At 44.1% G+C, this 25,729-nt stretch overlaps 1 protein-coding gene across 2 annotated transcripts in view; it reads left to right on the top strand.

Annotated features, from left to right (window-relative positions):
- Positions 1-25,729, top strand: part of slc24a3 (solute carrier family 24 member 3) — a 688,381-nt gene that overhangs the window by 423,800 nt on the left and 238,852 nt on the right. For both annotated transcript variants that reach the window (XM_085981789.1, XM_085981787.1), the window contains exon 4: positions 17,190-17,264. In XM_085981789.1, coding sequence (XP_085837915.1) covers positions 17,190-17,264 — 75 coding nt within the window. The remainder of the gene's footprint in view (positions 1-17,189; positions 17,265-25,729) is intronic.

The following is a 25,729-nucleotide window of genomic DNA, read 5'->3' as shown; positions in this document are numbered from 1 at the left end:
TTTCACGGCAGTCCCGCCTCCAAACCCGCCTCCCCAGGGCTGGCAAGATCGCACCCTAGCGTTTCATTCCAGATTTATTTTATTAGCTGAATTTAAATTCTCCAGCTGCCGCGGTGGGATTTGAACTCATGTTTCTGAATCATTAGTCCAGGTCTCTGGATTACTAGTCCAGTAACATAACCACGATGCAACCGTAGCCACAATAAGTTGGAGGCAGGGTGGGGTGGGACTTACGCAGGACTCACAGCCAAACAATGTATTTTACAGCAAACAAAGTCTATTTACAAAGAGTCTGTACAAACTGCAGCAGCCAACAGAACTCGTGACCGAAACTGCAGCAGCATCTCCCGATAAAAGCACAGTGATTTCTGCAGCAAAGTGCAATGACTGGAGGATAGTTACACAATGCAAATTATGTGCGTAAAATCAGTCTCAGTCACTCACAGCAGTGCGATCTCCAGCTGTGATTGATGGGGGAATGACCCAATCATCGCCAATATCAGACGAGAATGGTGGTGTCGCTATCTGCTGCCTTCTAAAATTAGCTCAGAAAGGTTGGGTTTCTGAAAGAGTTCATTGTTCTGAGGTGAGAGCAATTAGCTCTCAGGTTCCCACTGACTGTGAGTGTTCATTAATCAACTGGGTATCAGCTGTTTACAATAAATCAATCTCCAGAACTGTTAATTAGATCACTGGATCACTAAGAATTGGATGCGTTGAACAGCTCCTGAAAGCTCAGTAAAGGAGAGGGCAAATGTGGAGGTGAAAGCAACAGGAGTAAAGCATTTCCCATTGTTGAATAAATTGGCGACGGTCTGTTAGATGAGTGCTTTCTTCTGCCAACACAGACCCCGGTTAATATTGCACACCTGCACTTCCCTGCAATGTTAACAAGAATACATGAGGGTCTGAGGAGCAGGATTCAGTGAGGACCTGCCATATCAGGTTGATACTAAGGCAGTAATTTTCAGCCCAGTTTCAAGTGGTCAGTTATTAGCTCCAGTTGGAGGCATCCCTTGCTGTACTGTGACATTTCATTCAGTTGTCTCTGAACGGCTGTAATATGTTAACTAATACAGCTGGGCTTTCAAAAGGGTGACGAAGGGATGACCTTTATTTCAACCTATTTTATTTGTGTGTTTGTTAATGTACTGTTAACAGAGCTGTCAACCTTGAGGCAATGTCAGGAATAAGATTTATGATCACAAAGAGTGACGCAGATTGTAAACCTATCTGAATGTGTGGGGCTGTGTTTATTTTTTAACATTAACATACATCGCAATGGATTACATTTTTCTTCCTCTATTCTCCCCTCCCAGCTACTTGTGCTGGGATAGAGCTCTACCAAGGCTGGCAGCCTTTCAGTAGCTCTCCCAAGTGTCTGGTTTTTTTTGTGGGCTGTCCAAAATGCAGGGGATATTATAGTTGGGTTTGATCGTGCCTTCCTCTGATAGCCAAACATGTCTCCTTTCCATGAGGGGGGGGTCACTGGTCAGTATGAAGGGGAAGTAAAACTTACATCCTTTTTTTTGCCCTCTCTTTCGCAGTACAGGGGGCGCTAAGGTCAATTGTACTAACCCATATCGCAGCTGTGGCTAAATTTGGCTAACTCCACACAAACCACAGCTTGACTAGAGAATTTTCTAGTCTCGGCAGCACAACAGATGGTGAATGCACCCACTAAAATATTGGACAAATGTAAGAAGTCACACAACACCAGGTTATAGTCCAACAGCTTTATTTGAAATCACAAGCTTTCGGAGCACTGTTCCTTCGTCAGGTGAAGTGGAGAAATGCATAAAGACACAGTTTATATAGTCAGAGAATAATGTCAGATGTTTACAGGTAATCTTGCCAACTGCCATTTATCACACCTCGGCAGAGAGATAATCACAGCAATCAAAGGTGTGAATGGTGTCCAAACAGGTCAGTCAGGAAAACATTACATCAAAGAATGTCGCTGCCCTAAGCTTGACATGTATGCTCAAGCTGTCAGGAGATGCATCAACGCCAGATTCATCAGCCGCACTCACAAGACAGTCCAGAATGTCACCCGAGCACAACGCAACGCCATCCACACTCTCAAGACCAACCGCAACATCGTCATCAAACCAGCAGACAAAGGAGGCGCCATCGTCATACAGAACAGAACGGACTATTGCAAAGAAGTATACCGACAACTGGACAACCAGGAACACTACAGACAGTTACCCGCAGATCCGACCAAAGAACACACCCGCCAACTCAACAGACTGATCAAGACCTTCGATCCAGACCTTCAAAGCATCCTACATGCTCTCATCCCACGTACTCTCCATGTGGGAGACTTCTACTGCCTCCCAAAGATACACAAAGCCAACACACCCGGACGTCCTATCGCATCAGGCAACGGAACCCTGTGTGAGAACCTCTCTGGATATGTCAAGGGCATCCTGAAACCCATTGTACAGGGAACCCCCAGCTTCTGTCGCGACACTACAGACTTCTTACAGAAACTCAGCACCCACAGACCAGTTGAACCAGGAACACTCCTCGCCACGATGGACGTCTCGGCACTCTACACCAGTATCCCCCACGATGACGGCATCGCTGCGACAGCCTCAGTACTCAACACTAACAACAGCCAATCTCCAGACGCCATCCTACAACTCATCCGCTTCACCCTTGACCACAATGTCTTCACCTTCGACAACCAGTTCTTCACCCAAACACACGGAACAGCCATGGGGACCAAATTCGCATCCCAATACGCAAACATCTTCATGCACAAGTTTGAGCAAGACTTCTTCGCTGCACAGGATCTCCAACCAACGCTATACACCAGATACATCGGCGACATTTTCTTCCTATGGACCCACGGGGAAGAATCACTGAAAAGACTACGCGATAACATCAACGAGTTCCATCCCACCATCAAACTCACCATGGACTACTCCTCAGAATCGGTTTCATTCTTGGACACACGAATCTCCATCAAAGACGGACACCTCAGCACTTCACTCTACCGCAAGCCCACGGACAACCTCACGATGCTTCACTTCTCCAGCTTCCACCCTAACCACGTTAAAGAAGCCATCCCCTATGGACAAGCCCTGCGAATACACAGGATCTGCTCAGACGAGGAGGAACGCGATGGACACCTACAGACACTGAAAGACACCCTTGTAAGAACGGGATATGACGCTCGACTCGTCGATCGACAGTTCCAACGGGCCACAGCGAAAAATCGCACCGACCTCCTCAGAAGACAAACACGGGACACAACCAACAGAGTACCCTTCGTCGTCCAGCACTTCCCCGGAGCGGAGAAACTACGCCATGTTCTTCGCAGCCTTCAACATGTCATCGATGAGGACGAACACCTCACTAAGGCCATCCCCACACCTCCACTACTCGCTTTCAAACAGCCGCCTAACCTCAAACAGACCATCGTTCGCAGCAAATTACCCAGCTTTCAGGAGAACAGCGACCACGACACCACACAACCCTGCCACAGCAACCTCTGCAAGACATGCCAGATCATCAACACAGATACCATCATCACACGTGAGGACACCACCCACCAGGTACATGGTACATACTCATGTGACTCGGCCAACGTTGTCTACCTCATACGTTGCAGGAAAGGATGCCCCGGAGCATGGTACATCGGCGAGACCATGCAGACACTGTGACAATGGATGAACAGACACCGCACAACAATCACCAGGCAGGAGTATTTCCTCCCAGTCGGGGAACACTTCAGCAGTCAAGGACATTCAGCCTCCGATCTTCGGGTAAGCATTCTCCAAGGCGGTCTTCGAGATACACGACAACGCAAAATCATCGAGCAGAAACTGACAGCCAAGTTCTGCACCCATGAGGACGGCCTCAACCGCGATCTTGGGTTCATGTCATGCTACATGTAACCCCACCTGACGCAGGGTCATCCAGACTCGAGTCGATATTGGCTTGTTCTCTCTACACAGATGCGGCTGGACCTGCTGTGATTTCCAGCAAAAAAAAATGTTGTTTTTCTGTTTTTTTTGTTTTTCATACAGACCCCAGCATCTGCAATATTTGACCCCTTGTGACCCCACCTCATTGTTCTTTGATGTAATGTTTTCCTGACTGACCTGTTTGGACACCATTCACACCTTTGATTGCTGTGATTATCTCTCTGCCGAGGTGTGATAAATGGCAGTTGGCAAGATTACCTGTAAACATCTGACATTATTCTCTGACTATATAAACTGTGTCTTTATGCATTTCTCCACTTCACCTGATGAAGGAGCAGCGCTCCGAAAGCTTGTGATTTCAAATAAAGCTGTTGGACTATAACCTGGTGTTGTGTGACTTCTTACATTTGTCCACCCCAGTCCAACTCCGGCATCTCCACTCCATAAAATATTGGAGGGAAAGGCAGAGATCGACATAGTAAAGCATAATGAGTAACTCTCGCCCAGGAAGAGTTTGACTTAGCAGGTTATTAATAATTAAGAATCCATGGGGGAGAAATTGGGTGGAGCTGCAAACGGGGCGCCAAGCTTGCCTGGGCGCCGGATTTAGCGCAGCGTTTGGAGCAGTAGCGACCGCCAGAAATTCAGCTTGAGCACCCCAAGAGGGACACAGAGCGAGGCTCGCGGCGCTCCGTGTCCCTCTTAGGGCGCTGAAACTGAATATCGCAGCGCAACGTGCCGCAGTGCCACACCGTGCGGCATGGCGCGCTGCGGTACTGCAAGCCTTCCTCCCATTCTTAAGGGGGAGGGGCTGGCACCAGCGCGATCGGAGATCGCGAGTGCTGGCAAAAGAGCCCGGCACCGAGGAGAAGTGCCGAGCTCTCGGAAAACAGCTGGCAATGCCGCGGGGGGCGATCAGGAGGCCGGGGACGGAGGTGCTGGCAGGCGGCCGCCGGAAAAAACAGCCGGCCCGCATGTTATGTCTTCTAGCACTCGTAGTGCTTTGTAAAGACGACTCTGGACTCGGCAGTTTGTAATTATAACTACTGTTTTATTTGTGTTGTAATGGCTGCCTGCCGCATGGTGCGGGGTGATATTTTTCCAGTCCTATGCGGCGCCTGCGCACTACTTTCCCAGCATCGTAGTGCTGCTACACTTGATTTGAGTGTTAGTACACTTGTACAATGTAGTCCCAACATAACTATGTAACATCCCTCTTTCCCAACAAAACTAATTACATCAATTTTCTATTTTACAATGTTTCCAGTTGAATAACGTTAACAAAATACAGAACGTGAGCTTTCTTTGCTCAATTAATATACAGATATTTGTCCATGTTGTTTTACTGCTCTGTGCGAATTATAATTGTCTTTATAATTATTCGTGATACCACTCAGGTGGTTGTATGTTACTCCTCCATCTTGTGGACTTGGCTGTAACTATTCTTTTCTGCGGTGTTTTGGTGTGTTCTTTTCTTTTTGCCAGTGCTGTCGTGTTTGGCTCTGGAGAGTGCATGTTTGCAGTTGTTGTATTTGAGGTGTTTGTTTCTGGCGTTATATTGTTTTCCATGTCTGGTACCCTAACTGCTGTTAATGTTGTCCGCTGTTTGACAGCTTCAGGTGAGGGTCTGATATGGATCCTGTTTCGCCTGTATTGGTTTCCAGGTTCTGTCTCTACCAAGTAAGATCTTGGAGTATCAGCTTTTCCAATAACCTTGGCTGGACTCCATGTTTTCAACAACGGATCTTGTATATGCACTGATTGCCCATTTAGCAGCTCCGGTAGTGGTTTTGCATGCTTGTTATAGTGTGTGCTCCCCGTAGCTTGTGTTTCCATCAGCTTCTGGCAAACGTGCTCTTGGTCCTGGGGAGGGTATACCTTTGCTGGCAGAGTTGTTTTGTATTTTCTACCGTTTAGTAGTTCTGCTGGTGATTTCGAGTCTGCTCTCAAAGGTGTCGATCTGATTGCCAAAAGGGTGAGGTCTTGGTCTTCTCCCATCTCCTTGCTTTTAATGAGAGCTCTTTTGACTGTTTGGATCTGTCTTTCAATAAATCCGTGTCCCCTTGGGTAATGTGGGGATGAGGTAATTATTTTAAATCCGTATTTTCCAGCCAGTGCTCTGAATTCGCTGGAGGTGAATTGTGTCCCATTGTCGCAGATGACCTTCTCTGGGATGCCCTGTTCTGCGAATAAGTTTTTCGCAATTTTTGTGATTGTTGTGGCTCTCATGTCGTTTATCCTTCTGACAAAAGGAAATTTTGAGTAGTAGTCTGCTACTATGATGTACCACTCCTGGTTGCACAGGAACAGATCTGTTCCGACCGTGTGCCATGGTCTCGGGGGTACTTCCATTTGAATCATCTCCTCCTTCTGCTGTGTGTTTTGGTATTTCTGGCATATGCAGCATGTGGAGACCATTTGTTCTATGCTTTTGTACATGCCTATCCAGTACACAGCTGATCTGGCTCTTAGTTTACATTTCTCCATTCCCATATGGCCTTGGTGTATTAAGCGGAGAAGTTCCGTTTGCATCGTTTTTGGTATTATGATTCTTGAGCCAGCAAGGAGAACACCGTCCTCCACCGAGATGTCGTCTCTGATTGTCCAGTACTGTCGGATTTGGTTTTGGACCTGCTGGATCTTCTCCAGCCACCCCTGTATTACCTGTTGCATGAGTAGTAGCAACTCCTCTTTACCAGTCTCCTCTTGAATTTGGCTAAGCTTTGTGGGAGTAACATTTACGAGGTGGTGTATTTTTACTGTCAGGCCCTTCATCTCGTGTTTTTCGTGTGGTGACAATCGAGACAATGCATCTGCCAGTGCCATTTCTTTCCCTGGCCGGTATTTTAATTTGAAGTCGTAATTTTGGAGTCTTAACAGTAACCTTTGCAGTCTTGCTGGGGCCTTGCTTAGGTTTTTCTTGTAAATTTGTTCGAGTGGATGATGGTCACTCTCTACCTCGAATTTTCTTCCGTATAAGTAGGTGTGAAACTTTTCTCATCCGTATACTACTGCCAATAGCTCTCTTTCGATGTTTGCGTATCTTGTCTCTGCTGATGTCACTGCCTTCGATGCGAAAGCTATTGGTTTTCCTTCCTGCACGAGGGCTGCCCCTAGCCCCCTGCCTAGCCCCCTGGTAGAGGCATCTACCTGTAGGTGACAGGTTTTTTCTATCGTAATAAGACAGGCTGGTTTCTTTACATAATAATTCCTTTAGGTGTTTGAAGTTCCTCTCATGGGATTCTGACCATTGGTATTCGGTGTCTTCTTTTAGTAATTCTCTTAGGTTCGCTGTGTAGTCTGACATGTTCGGGATGAAAGAGCTCATATACTGGACCAAGCCGAGGTAGCTCCTCAGCTCCTTCTTGTCGTTTGGAGGTTTCATCTCTGCTATCGCCTCGACCTTTTCGGGATTAGGCTTGACACCCTCTGGTGTGTAGATCATGCCAAAAAATTTGCATTTCGTACTTTTAACGACGCACTTCTCGGCGTTCAGCGTGATGCCAGCCGTTCTGGTGCGCTCCATGGCTTCGTGCAAGTGCACGTCGTGGTCTCATTCATTTGATCCATAAACTTGGATGTCATCAGCGATTCCAATGGCTCCTTCACAGCCTTTGTATGTTTCATCGATCTTTTGTTGGAAGATGGCTTGGCTGACTTTCAACCCGAATGGCAGCCGCAGGAATTTATAACGCCCCAGTGGTGTATTAAAAGTCGTCAGGTTAGTTGATTCTTCTTCCAGTTTTATGTTACAGTAGCCGTTTCTGGCATCCAGTTTGGAGAAGACTTTGGCTCCTGCCAGTGCTGGTGTGATTTCTTCTAATGTTGGTGTGGGGTAGTGGTCCCGCTTTATTGCCTGGTTTAAGTCTTTGGGGTCCAGACAGATTCTGAGCCGCCCGTTCGGCTTTCCCCGTACCACAGTCGAGTTTACCCAGTCTGTGGGTTCAGTGACCTTTGCGATTATTTCTTTCTATTCCATTTCTTTTAGTTCGGTGTATAATTTTTCTTTTAGCTCGATGGGTATTTTATTTTTCTTGGAGCGTGGATGATGGGTTTTACCTCTGGATCTATTGTTATATGGTACTTGAACTCCCCGAAGCATCCTACAGTGTCATCAAAACATTCTGGATACATGTCCATCAAATGTTTCGTGTCCATGATTTGTGGACGATTCTCCAGTGGGGTGTTGCTGTCGACTTTCAGTGATGTTTTTGTTAGTTCGTGGTTTACCGAGATTAACCCCAGCTTCTCGCAGCTGTTTAATCCCAGGATCGCCGGTCCCTCGGAGTCGGTCACATAGAACATGCAGTTGATGTTTCTGCTTTTGTGTGTTCCTTTTATATAGGTTGTTCCAAGTTGTCTGATCTCGCTCCCTGCATACGCTGTCAGCATGACGTTGTTTGCTTTTAAACATCCTCTTTTCAGGTATCTATCTTCGCCCAAGTTTTCGGGGAAGATCCTCTGGTATAGCCTCAGTGGAAGGATGTTGCTCTGAGCTCCTGTGTCCAACTTTACTTTTAGATTGACGGTTGTGGGCTGTCCTTCGATCCTCTTTTTAATCTGGATGATAGTGTGCCATTCTTTCTTTGGGGTGCTTTCCGCTCTGGATGTTTCGTGTAAGAGAACCTTTATGGTTTCAATGTTCAGAGCTTTGTCGTACCCGCAGTCTTCGTCATCTTGCTCACCCATGGTATGGATTTTGTTTTTCTTTTGTTGGTTCTGCTGCCCACCTCTGCTTTTGGTGTGTAGCCCCTCTCTTTTAGCTCTGCACATCTTTTGCCAGTGGTTTGCTTTACCACACGTGTTGCAGCTTGTTCCATACGCTGGGCATTTTCTTCTGTCTGTGTAGTCATGTTTTCTTCCGCAGTTTCTACATGTACTCTTCCCGCTGTCATATACTTGTTTTTGTGTGCTGTGCTTTTCGCGCACTGCATCTACTCTGTGATCCGGTTCGGGAGTTGTCCGCCCGTCAGCCGTATGAGTATTCAGCATTTTCATCTGTTGTTTTGTGGCTTCGTGAGCCCTGGCTTCTGATATTCCGAGCTTTTCTTTTCCTATTAGTTCTTTTTTGCACTTCTGTATGTGCTGATCCCCATATTAATTGGTCTACCAGCCTTTCTTCTAGTTCCGTAAACTTGAATTTGCTGGCTTCGTTTTTTAATCTCGTCAGGAAATTGTCAGCCGTTTCACCAGGTTCCTGTCTTAAGCTTTGGAATTTATACCTGTGTATGCGGTGGTTTGATTTAGGCTCGAGATGGTTACTGAACTTTTCATAAATCTCCGTAGGGTTCGTTTTATCCTCTTCGGATAAACTCCAGCTGTTATAGAGAGCTAAGCCTTTTTCTCCCGCCCACAGTAGAATGTAGCTGACTTTTTCCTCGTCGGAGGAGCCTTTCAGGAAACTTTTAAATGTAAGCTCGCATTTTTGCTGAAATTTCCGGAAAGCTTCCACGATATCGTCGGCTTCCCAGTTCATGACGGGGAGCATAATTCACGGTCAGTGCATTGGACGCCGCCATTTTAGCTGCCCGTACGATTCGCGTTTTACAACGCTGCAGAGTTTACTTTTAAATTTCTTCAATCTGATATCATTTTTATTTGCGTAAGTTTTACTCACTTATACCGCTGCCACCATGTTATGTCTTCTAGCGCTCGTAGTGCTTTGTAAAGACGACTCTGGACTTGGTAGTTTGTAATTATAACTACTGTTTTATTTGTGTTGTAATGGCTGCCTGCCGCATGGTGCGGGGTGATATTTTTCCAGTCCTATGCGGCACCTGCGCACTACTTTCCCAGCATCGTAGTGCTGCCTCACTTGATTTGAGTGTTAGTACACTTGTACACTGTAGTCCCAACATAACTATGTAACACCGCACCTCCACCTTAATTTGCGCCACTGCCGCCACAGGAAGGCCCCGTGAACCGGGCGCTATTTGCAAACGGCGCTACAGAGGCGGTCGCTGCCAAATATCGAGATCGGGGCGGTAGCGAGGCGCTGCGCACACCGATGACGTCATCGGAGGCGGCGCAGCGCAACAGATTAACGCCGCCATTAGCACCCCAGCTAAATATCGCGGGAGGCGCGGCCAGTGGCGCTAAAGTCACTGAGTGCCCTCTTTAGGCGCTAACTGGTGGCGCAGCCCACCGAATTTCTAGGCCCATATGTTTTACTTTTTGCCTAATTAGATCTTTCTAAACTGAAACTAGCTCACTGTACTATTCCATTAGCATTTATACAGCAGAAGGATGCTCTCTTTTTCAATAAGTCTCTTAAGTTATGTTTATTTCGAAATTGAAATCTGCTATGGTGGTGTTACACTTAAGTGCATGGTGGAACAGCCTTGTTATGCAGAGTACAGATTTGAAAATGGTGATAAGGGAGCCAATAAAATAGTTGTTTTTAAAAAATGTGTTAATATTTTGTCAAATTAAGATCATTCAGCTAAGGATGGGACATAAATAAAACAAATCTTAAATTATGGTATAAATAATTTGTTTTTGAAGTCCTGACCGCATGAACAGCCAATGCACACAAGGACAGAGGCAGTTACTGTTTCCATCTGAAGTGTAAGGCACACCTCTCTCGTACTTCCCCTTCTACAATGGCCATGGACCATTCTTCTTTTTAGGCAGTCCCTCGGAACCGAGGATGACTTGCTTCCACATTAAAAATGAGTTCTCAGGTGACTGATGAGTCCAGTGCGGGACCTACAGTCTCTGTCACAGGTGGGGCAGACGGTGGTTGAAGGGGTGGGTGGGTGGGGTGTTTGGGTTGACGTGCGCTCCTTGCGCTGCCTGCACTTGGCTTCCGCTTGCTCCCGGCGAAGTGACTCAAGGTGTTCGGCGCCTTCCCGGATGCTTCTCCTCCACTTTGTGTGGTCTTGGGCCAGGGATTCCCAGGTGCCGGAGGGGGTGTTGCACTTTTTCAAGGAGGCTTTGAGGGTGTCCTTGAAGCGTTTCCTCTGCCCACCTGGGACTCTCTTGCTGTGTCAGAGTTCTGACGAGAGCGTTTGTTTTGGGAGTCTCGTATCAGGCATGCGGACGATGTGGCCCGTCCATCGGAGCTGATCAAGCGTGGTCAAAGCTTCGATGCTGGGGATGTTGGCCTGAGCGAGAAAACTGACATTGGTGCGCCTATCCTGCCAATGGATTTGCAGGATCTTGTGGAGGCAGCATTGGTGGTACCTCTCCAGTGCTTTGAGGTGCCTGCTGTACATGGTCCATGTAAATTTTCCAAAAGAAATTGTGTTGAGGCAGAGTATTTGAATTACCATGTGAACTTATGCCATTGAACTAGTATATTTCAATGGCGTCTTTCTCCCCGTTGTTGTGTCATTGCCAAGTCATTATTTTTTTAGATGCTGCAGATTTAGATGCGGTGCTTCTGTCTCCTTATTGTTCAGTGTTTGTATTATATTTTATATTATTTTTTGTACCCAGTTTGTATTAGCTTTTGTATAAATTTGGATAAATTCTCATGGTTCCTGATGTAAAAAGACTACTGCGCGCTTGGTTTGAGTATAAAACAAGGCTTTAATCAACTGTTTCAAACCCATGAGATTTCTAGTTACATCACTAGTTCCTGGTTACAGAAACATCCGGAGCAAGCTGGGCCCACGCCCAAGTATTTATACTCCTTGGACGGCGCCACCAGCTGGCCGCCCAGTGTTACTTCATGAGCCACAACCAGTTGCTGCTTTCCTTGCTGCTGGCATTAAATTTCATCTCGAGGCTGTGCTCGATTATTTTCAGTGTATTCTTGGGATGTGGGTGATGCTGGAAAGGCTGCATTTATCAGCCGTCCCTAGCTGCCCAGGGAAGGTGGTGGTGGGCCTGTTCCTTGAGCTGCTGCAGTCCTCATGATGATGGTGCTCCCCCAATGCTGTTAGGTCAGCAATTCCAGGATTTTTGACCCTGTGATGGAACAGCGGCGCATGTCCAAGTCAGGATGGTGTGTGACTTAGAATTTGGAGGAGACCTGAGAAGCTGGGATTGTTCTGTTTAGAGCAAACAAGGTTAAGGAGCGATTTATAATTCAAAATTATGAGGGTTTTTGATAGAGTAAATAAGGAGAAATTGTTTCCACTGGCAAAAGAGTTGGTAAGCAGAAGACACAGATTTAAGATCATTGGCAAAAACTCCAGGGGGGAGATGAGAATCTTTTTACGCAGCGAGTTGTTATGATCTGGAATGCACTGACTGAAAGGGTGGTGGAAGCAGATTCAATAGTAACTTTCAAAAAGCAATTGGATATATACTCGATAAGGAGAAATTTGCAGGACCATGGGGAAAGAGCAGGGGAGTAGGGCTAATTGAATAGCTCTTTCAAAAAGCCGGCACAGACGCGAGGGGCCGAATGGCCTCCTTCTGTGCTGTATGATTCTATGGTGTTCCCATGATCTTGCTGCTCTTGTCCTTCTCAGTGGTGGAGGTTGTCGGGCTGGGAGATGTTGAAGTACCGTGGTGAATTGGTGCAGTGTATCCTGTAGATAGTACATACAGCAATCACAATGCGCTGGTGGAAGGGGGGGCGGGGGGCGGGTGGATATTGAATTCAGTGGCAGGTTGAGCAGATTAGTTTATCTTGGACGTTGTCAAGCTTCTTGAGTGTTGTTACTGCTGCTGGATTGTACAAATTGATTCAGTTTTGATATTCTGTTGTAATGCCATGCAAAGAAAGGTCAAAAAATGAACAAAACCTTAAAAAAAACAGTATTTTACTGATCTGTTTACATTCAGCTGTCTGCTCAATAAATACACAGTCCAGCCACAAAATAGATAAGTGGTAAACCTATACGGCCACCTTGGTGACAACCCTAAAGTTACCCCAGTGCGTAAGTCAGTCCCCTGTATTCAAACGGCATGAATCCATCCATGAGGTGAGCTTGTATACCAGATTTTACAGCAATAGACAAATCGAATTTTAGCACAAAGAATCTTCAACCAATTAACTTTGTGGAAATGTTAAATCTTCTCCTATTTTTTCAGTAAAATATTTATTCAGGCCCATAACCAATGAAGAGATCTCTTGCTGCGCAGAAACTCCTCAATTGCAACCCATAATATCACAACACGTACACTTTGAATGAGAAGGCTGGGACAGAATCAGAATTAAGGCACCTTCGAGAAAAGATTTTCTTCTGATTTCTTTGTGATTTACCCTTGTAGTTTACTTGAGACCAGCTAAAGGGTTTTCATGCTGGTTTATGGATTTGGATTTCCATTTGCAGAGTATCATGTCACTGCTCTCTATTTCCCCAGGTGCTCTGTCAAGATTTTTCAACTGCTGCACCCATGCTCAAAATTACCTGAAACTTCACTTACCTCAGCTTGACATTTGTATCCAAAGATTAAGAGAATGAGGGACATCCAGACAGTTTGAATTTACATCAAAAAATCATCCCCCCAGCTGAAATGTAATTCCTGGTATCTGCATTCTGGGACACTGAATTCTCAGCATGGCACTTGGCAGGGCTTAAAACGAAAGAGACTTGCATTTATATTGCGCCTTTCACGACCACAGAACGTCCCAAAGCGCTTTACAGCCAATGAAGTACTTTTGAAGTGTAGTCGCTGTTGTAATGCTGGGAAATGCGGTAGCCAGTTTGAGCACAGCAAGGTCCCACAAACAGCAATGTGATAATGACCAGATAATCTTTTTTTTTTAATTATGTTGGCTGAGGGATAAATATTGTCCAGGACACCAGGAGAACTCCCCTGTTCTTCTTCAAATAGTGCATGGGATCTTTTACATCCACTTGCGAAGACATGTCGTTTAACATCTCATCTGAAAGATGGCACCACTGACAATACTGCTTTGGAGAGGGTCTGATTTTGTATAGAATCCTGTCCTAGGTTTGACTTGAGCCCAGACAGATGAGACTTTGCGGACTCTTTTAACTTTTATATTTGTTGAGCGACTGCACGACGGGTTGGGACAGTTTAATTCCAATTGCAAGGCATAGCCTACAATATAAAGGTAGCCTCATTTAGTGCTAGTAGGCACTAATTTGGGAATGTTGTTTGGAGAGGCTGTACATAAGAAAGCATGAAGTGAGAAAAGGACATTGGGCCCAACATGCTTATTCCTTCCATAGACTGAATAATTTTCCCAACATGTACTATAACCTACTTATTCAGCCTCCTGAGAAAGTTCAGCAAAATTTCTCCTTGAAATCCAAAGAGCAAAAAGGACGCAAATTACCTACCTAAGCTTGCATTGCCACTATTCATGCCTGGTACGGCACTACTATATTTCAATATAAAATAATCGCTTTGATTTCTAGGTTTACCTTTAGCAAGTGATCCCAGGCAAATAGAATCATACAGCACAGGAGGAGGCCATTCAGCCCATTGTGCCTGTGCCAGCTCTTTGGTAGAGCTATCCAACTGGTCCCACTCCCCTGCACTTTCCCCACAGCCCTGCAACTCTTTCCCCTTCAAGTATTTATCCAATTCCCTTTTGAAAGTTACTATTGAATCTGCACAAACTCAACTACATCTTTGTGTTTCAATACTGAATAATTAATTTTCTTCAAAAAAATTCAGCTTTTTAAAGACTAAGGGCTAGATTTTCAGTATAGACAGTTTTGGGGCGCTAACCTTAGCGCCCGCCCGAAGTTAGCGCCCGCCCCAAAGTAGCGCCCCGTTGCCGGAAATTCAGTGGCTTCGCCCTACGAGGTTGGTGGAGCGCTAAAAGAGGCGTTCCACTACTATCTTTAGGCGCTAAGCCGGCAGTGCAGAGCGCTGCGCCCGAGCTCGGGCGCAGCGCACGGCAGACACTCTGGTGCCAGTGAGCTCTTAAAGGGGAAGGGTGCATGTGTTTTTTTCAAAGGCAGAGTCTGGGGGGGAAAAGACGAGGAGGAGGAGGAGGAGGAGGAGGAGGAGGTGGTGGTGGTCGGAAACATAAATACACCGTTCACAACAACACACTGGGTCCTTCCACACAACACATGCAGAGTGCCTTTTATAGTGAAGGAGGACTGCCCTTTAATTTGCGCTCCCCAGGGTGTGTTGCGTTCCATTTTACAAACGCTCTGGACGCCAGCCGCACAATGGGGCGGTCCGACTGAAGTTTGGATTCGGGGCGGCCAAAGGGCGTTGCACGAGGATGTGATGTCATTTTCTGCGCGCGCATCCGGGCGGCCGCTAAACTTTGCGCCGGCGCTAACGGGCAACTTAATTTGGGGCGGGGCGCAAACTGCGCTGCGCCCGGGCGCTACACGCATAACGCCCGAAAATCACTTCTCTTAAGGCGCTAACTGCTGGCGCAAGCAACTGAAAATCTAGCCCTAAATGTAAGTGTATGTGACACTGATGAACACTACAACTCAAGCATTGTCGGACATGCATACATACAGACTTTTGAATGCATGAGCACCACAGATATTCAGGTTAGCATCAATACTTAAGCAACTACTATTCAGTAGTTATGTACAGTGTAGCCTTGATGATTCACTCAGTCTTATGAATGGAACGTTGATGAGACAACAATCTTATTAAGGATCATATCACATTAAAATGATGGCCCGATATAGCAAAAGGTTAACCAGACTAATGAACGCGCAAAAAAATCTGATCCGAGTTTGAAGGCTAGGCATAAAAATGAGAATGCTGTTAAAAACTGACCGATGTTTCGCTGGCTACATAATCAGAATTGCTCCCTTGTGATAAACTTTTCTTCAGTATTCAAGATGGACAGAGGTATAAGGTAATGTGAAAATATCCGATAGTATAAGATGAAATGGCAAACAAGTTTTGAACTGGATACAGATCTGAGCCATTGCATGGACATCTTCGAGTTTCACTAGCAGTTTATTATGATTGAGTTCTTTGGAACTCCCTAGTTATCAAAGCTGATGATTCTTAGCTGGGCTATTTTGGTAATCAATACATTTAGAAGAAAATTCTCTTGTCTTTCCTTACTGATTGCACATTTATGTATAGATGAAAAATTAAGAAGCTACACATTTTTCATTCTATTTTCTCCTTCCCCCAACATACAAATGACAATTGATTTCTTAATGCAACTCCATAAATCAAACCGCTGCCAGGTCACCAGGGGCCACCAGCATCATTATTCTTCAGTCTAAATGGCAGCAGCGATAAAAATAGCATTCATTAATTTTTAATTGCCATTGATCTTAATTGGGGACGGAGCCATGATTAACTTCTCACTGTTTCAGTGAGGGTATTACCGGAGCAGCACAAAAGTCACAGGAAATGATGCCGTGGTGTAAGTAATGGCGTGAGTCACTTGCGCCATAATCAATATCACTAAAGCTACCTTAAAACAGTACAAAATGACTTCATTGGCTGTAAAGCGCTTTGGGACATCCGGTGATCGTGAAAGGCGCTATATAAATGCAAGTCTTTCTTTTCTTTCAATAATGCTGTCAACACTAGCGTAACTATCTGAAAGTGTAGAAACAACAGTAATTTAGTGATTAAAAAAGTTAAAGGAATGAAGTGGATTCCTGACGTAAAAAATTCAGTCTTACCTAAAGTCCCGGGAACTGAGGCTTAGGCATATGTTTAATTTAAATTGTGCTAGCCTTAGTTTAATGACTTTATTATGGAGCTGAATTAGCAAATGGGGAGTTTGAGCAGTTGGACTTTGGCATTTGAGGTGTAGCTGAGATATGTCTTGGAGCCAGGCCGTTCAGGGGCGATGTCAGGAAGCACTCCTTCACACAAAGGGCAGTGGAAATCTGGAACTCTCTTCCCCCAAAAAGCTGTTGAGGCTGAGGGTCAATTAAATATTTAAAAACTGAGATTGATAGATTTTTGTTAGGCAAGAGCATTAAGGGTTACGGAACCAAAGCGGGTTTAATGCAAAACCATTTGATTGTGCCAATTCCATGCAGTACTGTAAAATCTTTTGGCATTGGTTGGGTACATCTGTAAGTGTAACTATTATAAATATTCCCAGTGCTGTCCTGCCCTATTCTCTACAAACTAATAAATGCTACCTTGTGAATTCATTGCAGCTGTCACTTATATTTGAGTATTCATTTCATAAAGAATTAAATTGCCAATTTTCACTGGTGGCACTACGGTAAATAATGACATCCAATAGGCAAACAGAACCCATTTCTTAGTGACCAAGAATAATTAAAGGAACGATTTGTTCTGCTCAGAAGGGGTTCAGTCTGGAGTTGCGCACACACTATTTTATAACTGCATTTACAATGGAAAATAGGAATTGTTCAAACTACATTTATTCTTTCAACCTCTCTCTTTCTCCCACAGACCATGTACATGTTCTACGCTCTGGCGATCGTCTGCGATGACTACTTTGTTCCTTCATTAGACAAAATCTGTGAGGTATGCGCTGCCCATGATTTATTGTGATTCTCCAGATTGCAATGTATTATAGTTTGTTTACAGTTATTGTCAGAATGGGTCAGAATTCCACTGTGTATTTGAAATGTAAACTTGTAATTATTAATTATGGATAATAGAGATAATCAGAAAACAATTGCTATGCTCAAACCGCTTAATCCTTTTCATAATGAGCAAAACTGAAACCTTGCCCTGCTGAGCAAAGATGATCTCAATATGAACAGTCGCTCATCTGCCAAGTCACTGCTGGTGTTTAAGGCCATCAAAGATACTCAAACTGCATTTGTGGTGAAAAGGAAGTAATAATGGAGGAAGCCAGGAAGGCACATTCAAAGGAATGAATTCAAACTCTTCCTGTGTCTTCGTACTATTGAACATTTCTTAAAAACAAAGTTTCCCAACATCCCTGGCAGGCACTCCAAATCCACCCATCAATCTACCTATCTATTATGATATAAAAAAATCTTACATCTGCATATACTTCCTGTCAACTTTTTCTATTATAAATTCCTATGTCCGTGTTAATGGAAACTGCCATGTAAACTTGTCACATTGTCATTACACCCTTCCCCCAGTAGAGGCACTACAGGTGCTACAGTGCTATCTCGGACAGAATCTTGTAATGATGGTGGCGAGTTCACATAGGCAGTTTCCATTATTAACATGGACATAGGAATTTATGCACAGGCTGTGGCTCAGTGGTATCACTCTCGCCTCTAAGTCAGGAGGTTGTGGGTTCAAGTTCCAATCTTTGAACCGTGTCATGGGATCTTTTAAGTCCAGCTGAATAGGCAGATGGGGCTTTAGTTGAACATTATATCTGAAAAGACAGCACCTCCAACAATGCAGAACTCCCTCTGTACTGCATTGAAGTGTCGGCCTAGATTATGTGCTCGATTCCTGGAGTTGGGCTTGAACCTTCTAGTTCAGACGAGAGTGCTGATTTAGATTCTAGAAATGTTTCCAGGTCACTGCTGAGGAAAACCTTTACTACACTTCTTGGGAGTGCAGGAAATTAACGCTCCTTCACATCCCCAATTTGCCCGTCTACCACTTCTGGCTGCTGCTGTCCAGATTTGCCTGCACGTTCCCTTCTCCCCGCATCTTTCTGCTGCCTCTTGCAGCAAACTACCTCCTACCTACTTGCAACATCTTTCTGCCAGCTTCCCCTGTATCCTGGGTTTTAAAGAGTTGAATGAACATTCAGTAGTAATCAAGGCAACTGACTTACAGTTCTCACAAAAATATGCACACAATGATGGATATTGAGCCTAAAAATACTACAACACTCTGTAATAAAAATGAAATTTGACTTATTGTACATCATCTTCTTCTTCTTTCGTATGGTAGTAGCAAAGCAAATCAAAAGTCAATATCCAAGTTGGATATCCAGGCCAAAGCTTCTGGTGTAACAGCGTGGATATCTTGTAGGCTGCCTGTGAATCTCCTCTGAGGGCAGTGCTTATTGTACATCATAAAGCAGCATAGACTCTGACTCACTGTGAACAACACCATGAGAGAACCCTCTAGTATTATTACATAAACTTCACATACTAGTGCATTGCTCGTTGGGTTGGCCACAGTCAACTGATGAATATGCTTTTTAATATGCTTTAAATAATGTATAAATAATGTACAGGTGCAGGCCTGGAGGAAGTCGGACCATTCAAACATTAATAAGGTGCGGAAGAGGTCCAGAGGAAGCCTAGGCCATTTAAAAACTAATGAACTTCAGGTGAGCAGCTGGGGGAAGTAGGGCCCACAAGGACATCTCAAACTTAGCTGGGGATGCAGGAAGTGGAGCTGACAGGTTGATCTATAGTGTGACCAATGGTATCATAAAATGTGGAAGGAGATCCAAAGCAGGAGCAAGGGAAAGGAAGGGGCTGGAGGAAGGCAATGGATCCACGACAGTGCAAAATTTAAGAGCTGGAATCGGGGCTTATGAAATGGGACAACAAGGAATATACACTCTCTTTTATTTTGGAGCCACCTCCCATGGCTAAAGGAAGGATGGTGATGGGCAAGAAACTGAACTTTTCTCGAACAGATACTGAATTCAAAGGGAGTTTTTTGGCAACGCAGAAAGCTCTCTTCCCCACCATATTGAAAAGTGGAGTAATCCTTTTTTTCCAAAAGTAATTGAGCGGATTTAAACTTCCTGGCTCACAATGATACAGCAAGATTACAGTTTGTGCTCACTTGCTGAATACACGATGCAGTGGGATCACGTGGAGAACAAACACAAAATGATGCCGCCATCAAAGCACAAAGGAGGAAGGGGGGCTAAAGCGACTGGGGCCAATGGCAATGCTGCCACCATTGGAAAAAATAGTTAAGAATTGAAGTGGGGTGGATGAAGCAGATGGGAGCACAATTTTTTTTTAACACGTTTCCGTCTTCCAGCCTTGGACTCCAAAGGACTAAAGGAGATAGGGCAATGGTTTCTATCTTTTTTTCCCCCAGAATTTCGGCTGGTCCGAAGTTGCTATTGACGTTCAAAGGGGGAATGGGGCTCAGGCAAGCAGGACAGATGCCAACTGCACCGACACTGCCATGGAACATATAAATCGGTGTAACTATCTCTTTATATTAAATGTTCATCTGGCCACTGTAGCAAAAACCTGGAGAGAACCATTAGAAAGTGTTAAGCCGACTGAGAGCAAACAACATACGGAGAGAACTTTTTAATAAATATATTAAAAGGACAGAAATGTAGAGAAATTTTATATATAAAGTATACAAAAACACACTACTCAAGAAGATAAAGCTCTAAACACAACCTTTCCCAAAATATAAACACCCTGCAGAACAGTGACTATGTATCACTGAGTGTGATGTGACAGGCAAGGTGTGGCTTCTGAACGCCAGCATTTAACAATGAAACTCCTATCACAGTGCCACTTATTAGTGTCACAGCCAAATGGTACAGCAAGTCTGGACATTCGACTATTAGATTTTCCGTAGGAAACTTTTAAGTAAGACGTTTGAATTAAATATGTATAGTATAGCTGCGCAAATCTCCTGTCATCTCACAAGCTAATGCCATTTTTTTTTGTCATACTTGAAAATCGTATAAAGAAGCAGAGTCAGAAATTGGAAAGTAAAGGGAAACTCTTCAAAATACCAGAGCCACAGTATCTGCAGGCTCTTAACTGACCTTCACAGAAACGAAGCCAGTATTCCGATTTCCAGCCTAAACAGCAATTGATCTTTGAGTAGACTCTCACAATGTTTACCTAACATCAGTTAGACTTCACAGCTTTAAAGGGACATATGCCTACACTTTAACAGAAGAATAAAACATTGTATTTTGAATTACATAATGTTCCTGTCTTTATTAAAATGCTCCCCATCTGCTTCATCCACCCCACTTCAGTTCTTAACTATTTTTTCCAATGGTGACAGCATTGCCACTGGCCTCAGTCACTTTAAAAAATATATATACAGGGTGAAAAAGAAAGAAATATAGGCAAGCAACCTTACATTTTAACTAGAAGCAATTTTTACCCTTCCACTATCACAGTTAACAACCTCTCTGCTTTACAGCAAGGTCTTTCTGACTTGTCACAAGCTTTTCTTTTGTTAACTATGGGCCCCATGCAATACCAGCAGACAAACGATTCAAAGCAGCCTAAAATAAATGGGTAGCGCCTCCACTAAAACAGCAACAAGAAGAATGTCCGGCAGATGTTGTTACGCATCCGTAAGCTAGGATCCCGCAGCGTAACGTCAGGGCCCAAAAACCGGCACGTAGAACGGTCTTTAGCCCCAGTGACACCACGCCATCACGAGTGGAAATATTTACTTTATTCTTTAGGAGCTCAGCAATCTCTGGAACCCGAGTGCAGCTTTTAATAGCAGAAAAGCAGACAGAGCTCCTGTCCCCCTCCACCCCACGTAAACTGACCATCCGCAGCCCACACATGTTTGTTATTTTTATTTTCCACTACCCCTCCACTGGGCAGTCAAATCCTTACTCATTCCCACAGAATAACAACATTTCACAGCTGGGCAGCGTTCGGTTAATGGCAAACACATGTAACAGATGGTATTGAATAAATATTTTAAGAGAATTGATTTTAAATATTCAGTGATGTAAAAAAAAAAGACAAACATGAACTTGAAAGGGAACCTTGTGCCAGTTAAGTAGATAAATGGCACCCAGGCAGAATGGAGCACTCCTGCTACGATTTGCTGGTGCAGTTTGTCTCAATCCTTGGTAGGAAGGCCGCAGACCTGAACTGCAGCTGTTGTTTGCTACAAAATGATTGAGTGCACATTGAGATAAGAGAGCAGGCTGACACAGGGATGATCGGCCGAGCTCTGCTCCTTCATTCTATCTCGCAAACACTGAACTCGCGCCAGTTTATATTTTTCAAAGAAAATTACATACCAAAAAAAATCTGGAGCAGGCACCTAATGAAGAGTGAAAATAAAATGAGAAAGAGTATGAGCAAGGCCAGAGCAGCTAAGAACTGGGGATATAAAAACGGTACAGTGGAAACGTGGGATGTGAACGAAGGACCCCAGGGCAGAGCCTTTAGAGAGGTAGGGTATGAAACAGGGCAGAGCCAGTATGAGAGACCCACACTTGGATAAAGGAGGACCAAGTCAGTTGGAAAGATGAGGGATACAGTTAAATAGATATAGCATATAATTTTCTATCCAAGACTGCGGAGCATAAAAGAGCATCTATCAGGGGAATACTGTGTTACTTGCCTAAATTAATTACATTAATGTGAGCCACTGTGCTTTAGAAGCAATAAAAAGGTGCAGCCATCTGACTGGCTCTGCTATTTAGAGAAGTGTTTTGACTTTATGATTGTTGAACGTAAATCCTTACGTGATACGACTAGCACTTGCTCTCTTTTGCAGCTTTGTGACTGGGATAATTAACATTCTTGGTCTAATCTGTAGGTTGTCCTGGAAGCAGTGAGCCGAGATATTTTGGTCTATTTTCACACAAGTGGCCAGTTACTCAATGGTAAATTTTAATTGAATTCTTACACAGGCTTCAGAAAGTTGCACCATTTGTGCCCCCTACAGATGTTGCTTCCAGGCATCTTCCTTACTGCTGTCTCTAAACTCCTTTTGAATGGTCATGCACCTAAACTCAACCTGGTAAATCTATATTGCTACCCTTTGTTTCGAATGGTTGTTCAGCTGATGGTTTCATTGAGCTGCAGCCTCGGCTTGTTGCTCACATCATCTGTTTAACTTATGATATCATAAGCTGTTGAGGCTGGGGGTCAATTGAAAATTCCAAAACGGAGATTGATAGTTTTTTGTTAGGCAAGGGTATTTAGGGTTACGGGGCCAAGGCGGGTAGCTGGAGTTAAGATACAGACCAGCCGTGATCTAATTGAATGGCGGAACAGGCTCGAGGGGCTGAGTGGCCGACTCCTGTTGCTATGTAGAGGAGCAGGTCTGACAATTTCAAGATTTAATTACAGATTCATTAGTTCTCAGAATTCAAAATGCAATCTATTAGGTTGGGGATTCACTTTTAATATGGTAAAATGGAATTAATGTGTGGTACCCTGGGCATCCTAGACTGAATGAATCTTATTTTTATTTTATACTTTCTTCCCTCCCTTATTTTAGTGTCTCTCCCTCAACGCACCACAGGCCACAGCCTTCTCCGAGGCCTCTGTCAGTGCCACCAGTAACCATGCTAGATAGAAGGTGTGTAAGAGCAGTCCTCAATAATTCCGGTCTTTCCTCCATTTCTCGTGGGGAAGCTCCTGGCCCCCACTCAGTCTCCCTGACAACAGGGCAGAGATTCGGAAATCAGAATCAGAGAGTCATGGGTGGGAATCCATACAGGATCATAGAATTGTACAGCACAAAAGGGAGGCATTTTGCCCTTTGCACCAGTGCAGACTGTCTCAAAGGCAATTAGGGATAGACAGCAACACCCACATCAGGTGAATGAATGCATTTAAAAAGGAAGACTGTCTCAAGTGTTATCTATTTCATCCCCTTCCCCTGCCTTTTCCCCATACCCTGCAAATTATTTCCTATTACTTTGACTTTCTTATCTCATTTCCATTCATATATTACAATTACAGGGAGCTCATTTAAGATAATTTCTTCATTAACAGAATTAAGTTAATCTTAAGAGATACCTATAGGCTTCCACTATAATTCTTGTCTCTGAGTCAGAAGGTTGTTGGTTCAAACCCCACTCCAGAGACTTGAACACATAACATAGGCTGACACTTCAGTGCAGTACTGAGGGACTGCTGCATTGTTAGAGGTGCTGTTTTTTGGACGAGATGCTAAACCAAGGCCCCATCTGCTCTCTCAGGTGGATGTAAAAGATCCCATAGTGCTATTCAAAGAAGAGCAGGGGAGTTCTCCCGGTGTCCTGGCCAATATTTATCCTTCAATCAATAGCCCCAAAACAGATTATCTGGTAATTTGTCTCATTCATCCCCTCTCTCACCACAAATTCCGTTCCCTACCATTGACTCCATCCCTCTCCCTGGCCACTGGCGGGCTGAAGCAGACTGTTCCCACCCTTGGCAAACTATTTGACCCTGAGCTGTGTTTCAAATCCCATATCCTCTCCATCACCAAGACCGCCACTTCCATTTCTGTAACATCACCCATCTCCGCCCCTGCCTCAGCTCATCTGCTGCTGAAACCCTTGTCCATACCTTTGCTACCTCGAGACTTGACTCTTCCAATGCTTTCATGGCCGGCCTCCCACCTGTAAATTTGAGCTCATCCAAAACTCTGCTGCCCATACCCTAACTCGCACTAAGTCCCGTTCACCCAGCACCTCTGTGCTCGCTCACCTACATTGGCTCCTGGTGCGACAACGCCTCAATTTTAAAATTCTCATCCTTGTTTTCAAATCCCTCCATGGCCTCACCCCACCCTATCTCTGTAACCTCCTCTAGCCCTACAACCCTCCGAGATCTCTGCGTTCCTTCAATTCTGGCCTCTTGAGAATCCCTGATTTTCATCACTCCACCATTGGCGGCTATCCCTTCAGCTGCCAAGGCCCTAAGCTCTGGAATTCCCTCTCTCTCCTTTAAGACGCTCCTTCAAATCTACCTCTTTGACGAAGCTTTTGGTCACCTGTCCTAATATCACCTTATATGGCTCAGTTTGATAACGCTCCTGTGAAGTGCCTTGGGATGTTTTACTACGTTAAAGGCGTTATATAAATACAAGCTCTTTTTATGTTTGTGGAACTGTACTGTGTGCAATTTGGCTGTCGTGTTTGCTTACATCAGAACAATGTTTACACGTCAAAAGTAATTAATTAGCTGTGAAGCACTTTGGGTCATCTTAAGGATATGAAAGGTGCTATATAAATACAAGTTCTTTTGTTAGTAATGAAAGAAAAATGTAGCATTTTCCTGGCACTGGAGGTCACCTATTCACAAAATGAAGATTATTTCACAGAAGCTGTTTCAAAATCTGATAAACACACTTATAAAAGGTATTGCATCAATTTTTGTTTTAATCTTAATCGAGATTACTGTGCATTAATGAACTTGGGCACTTGAAGGGGTCAATGGTTTGAACACTCCTTTCACCTCTAGTGCCTGGGTTTTAATCCAGCTCAGACTGAGGCTGTGAAAGTCTCCACACTTTGCTGGCTGTAATTAGTGAAATTAATTTAGGCAACCTCAGTGGAAGGGCTGAATTTTTTTTTAGCCCAAACAAGTTTTGTTTTTGTGTAAAATATTGCAATTGAGGTGTTATTTCGCTAAATCTCTGATAACTTCACAACTCACACTTCATCCCTCTTAAAATAGATATGAAAATAATTTTAACAGCAAGCTAATTCATAAGCAATTAAATAAAATCTGAAGCATCCTATTTTTACACTAATTATCCATACCTATAATTGAGTTAGTAAATGAGTGTTTTGACTACAAGGATTACATCACTAAATCTAAACTCTGATTGGTTCTTCTGATTAGTTCCAAGGCATGTGCTTGGCAGCAACCTATCAGAATCCAGGATGTAGTGCCTAGTGGGTTATGTTCTTATCTACTTTGGCCTTCCACCTGATTCAGCCCTCCCTGCAACAATTCTAAGTGACACTTCCTCTTCTCCCAGCCTCTGTAGTGTCCGAGTATCAATAATACACGGACTGCAGGAGAACAATAATAACAGGTATTTACTGAACAGAGGGTAAGCTTAAAACTGAAGTACAGAAGCCTGCTATGGCTTTATATACAGGTGTGGTCACTGCCGGTACTGCAGTATAAAATCAGTTCTCTCTTAAAGGTACATACACAACAATTCCTCCCCTTTTAGATAAACAGTACATAACATTCATTTAACAACTAAATAATAACTAATTACAATTACAATTTTCTCTGTACTATATACATCAACTGAAATAATCATTTATAAGTTCAGTCTTTGAGGAGGCTTCCTGATCCTGACTGGATAGCGCCTTTCTCGAGTATCCTGTT

Source organism: Somniosus microcephalus, chromosome 3, assembly GCF_052327205.1.
Source record: "Somniosus microcephalus isolate GS21.2 chromosome 3, FLI_Smic_1.0, whole genome shotgun sequence".
Taxonomy (NCBI): Eukaryota; Metazoa; Chordata; class Chondrichthyes; order Squaliformes; family Somniosidae; genus Somniosus; species Somniosus microcephalus.
Note: the sequence above shows the minus strand (reverse complement) of the source record. Positions and strands in the feature narration are given on the sequence as shown.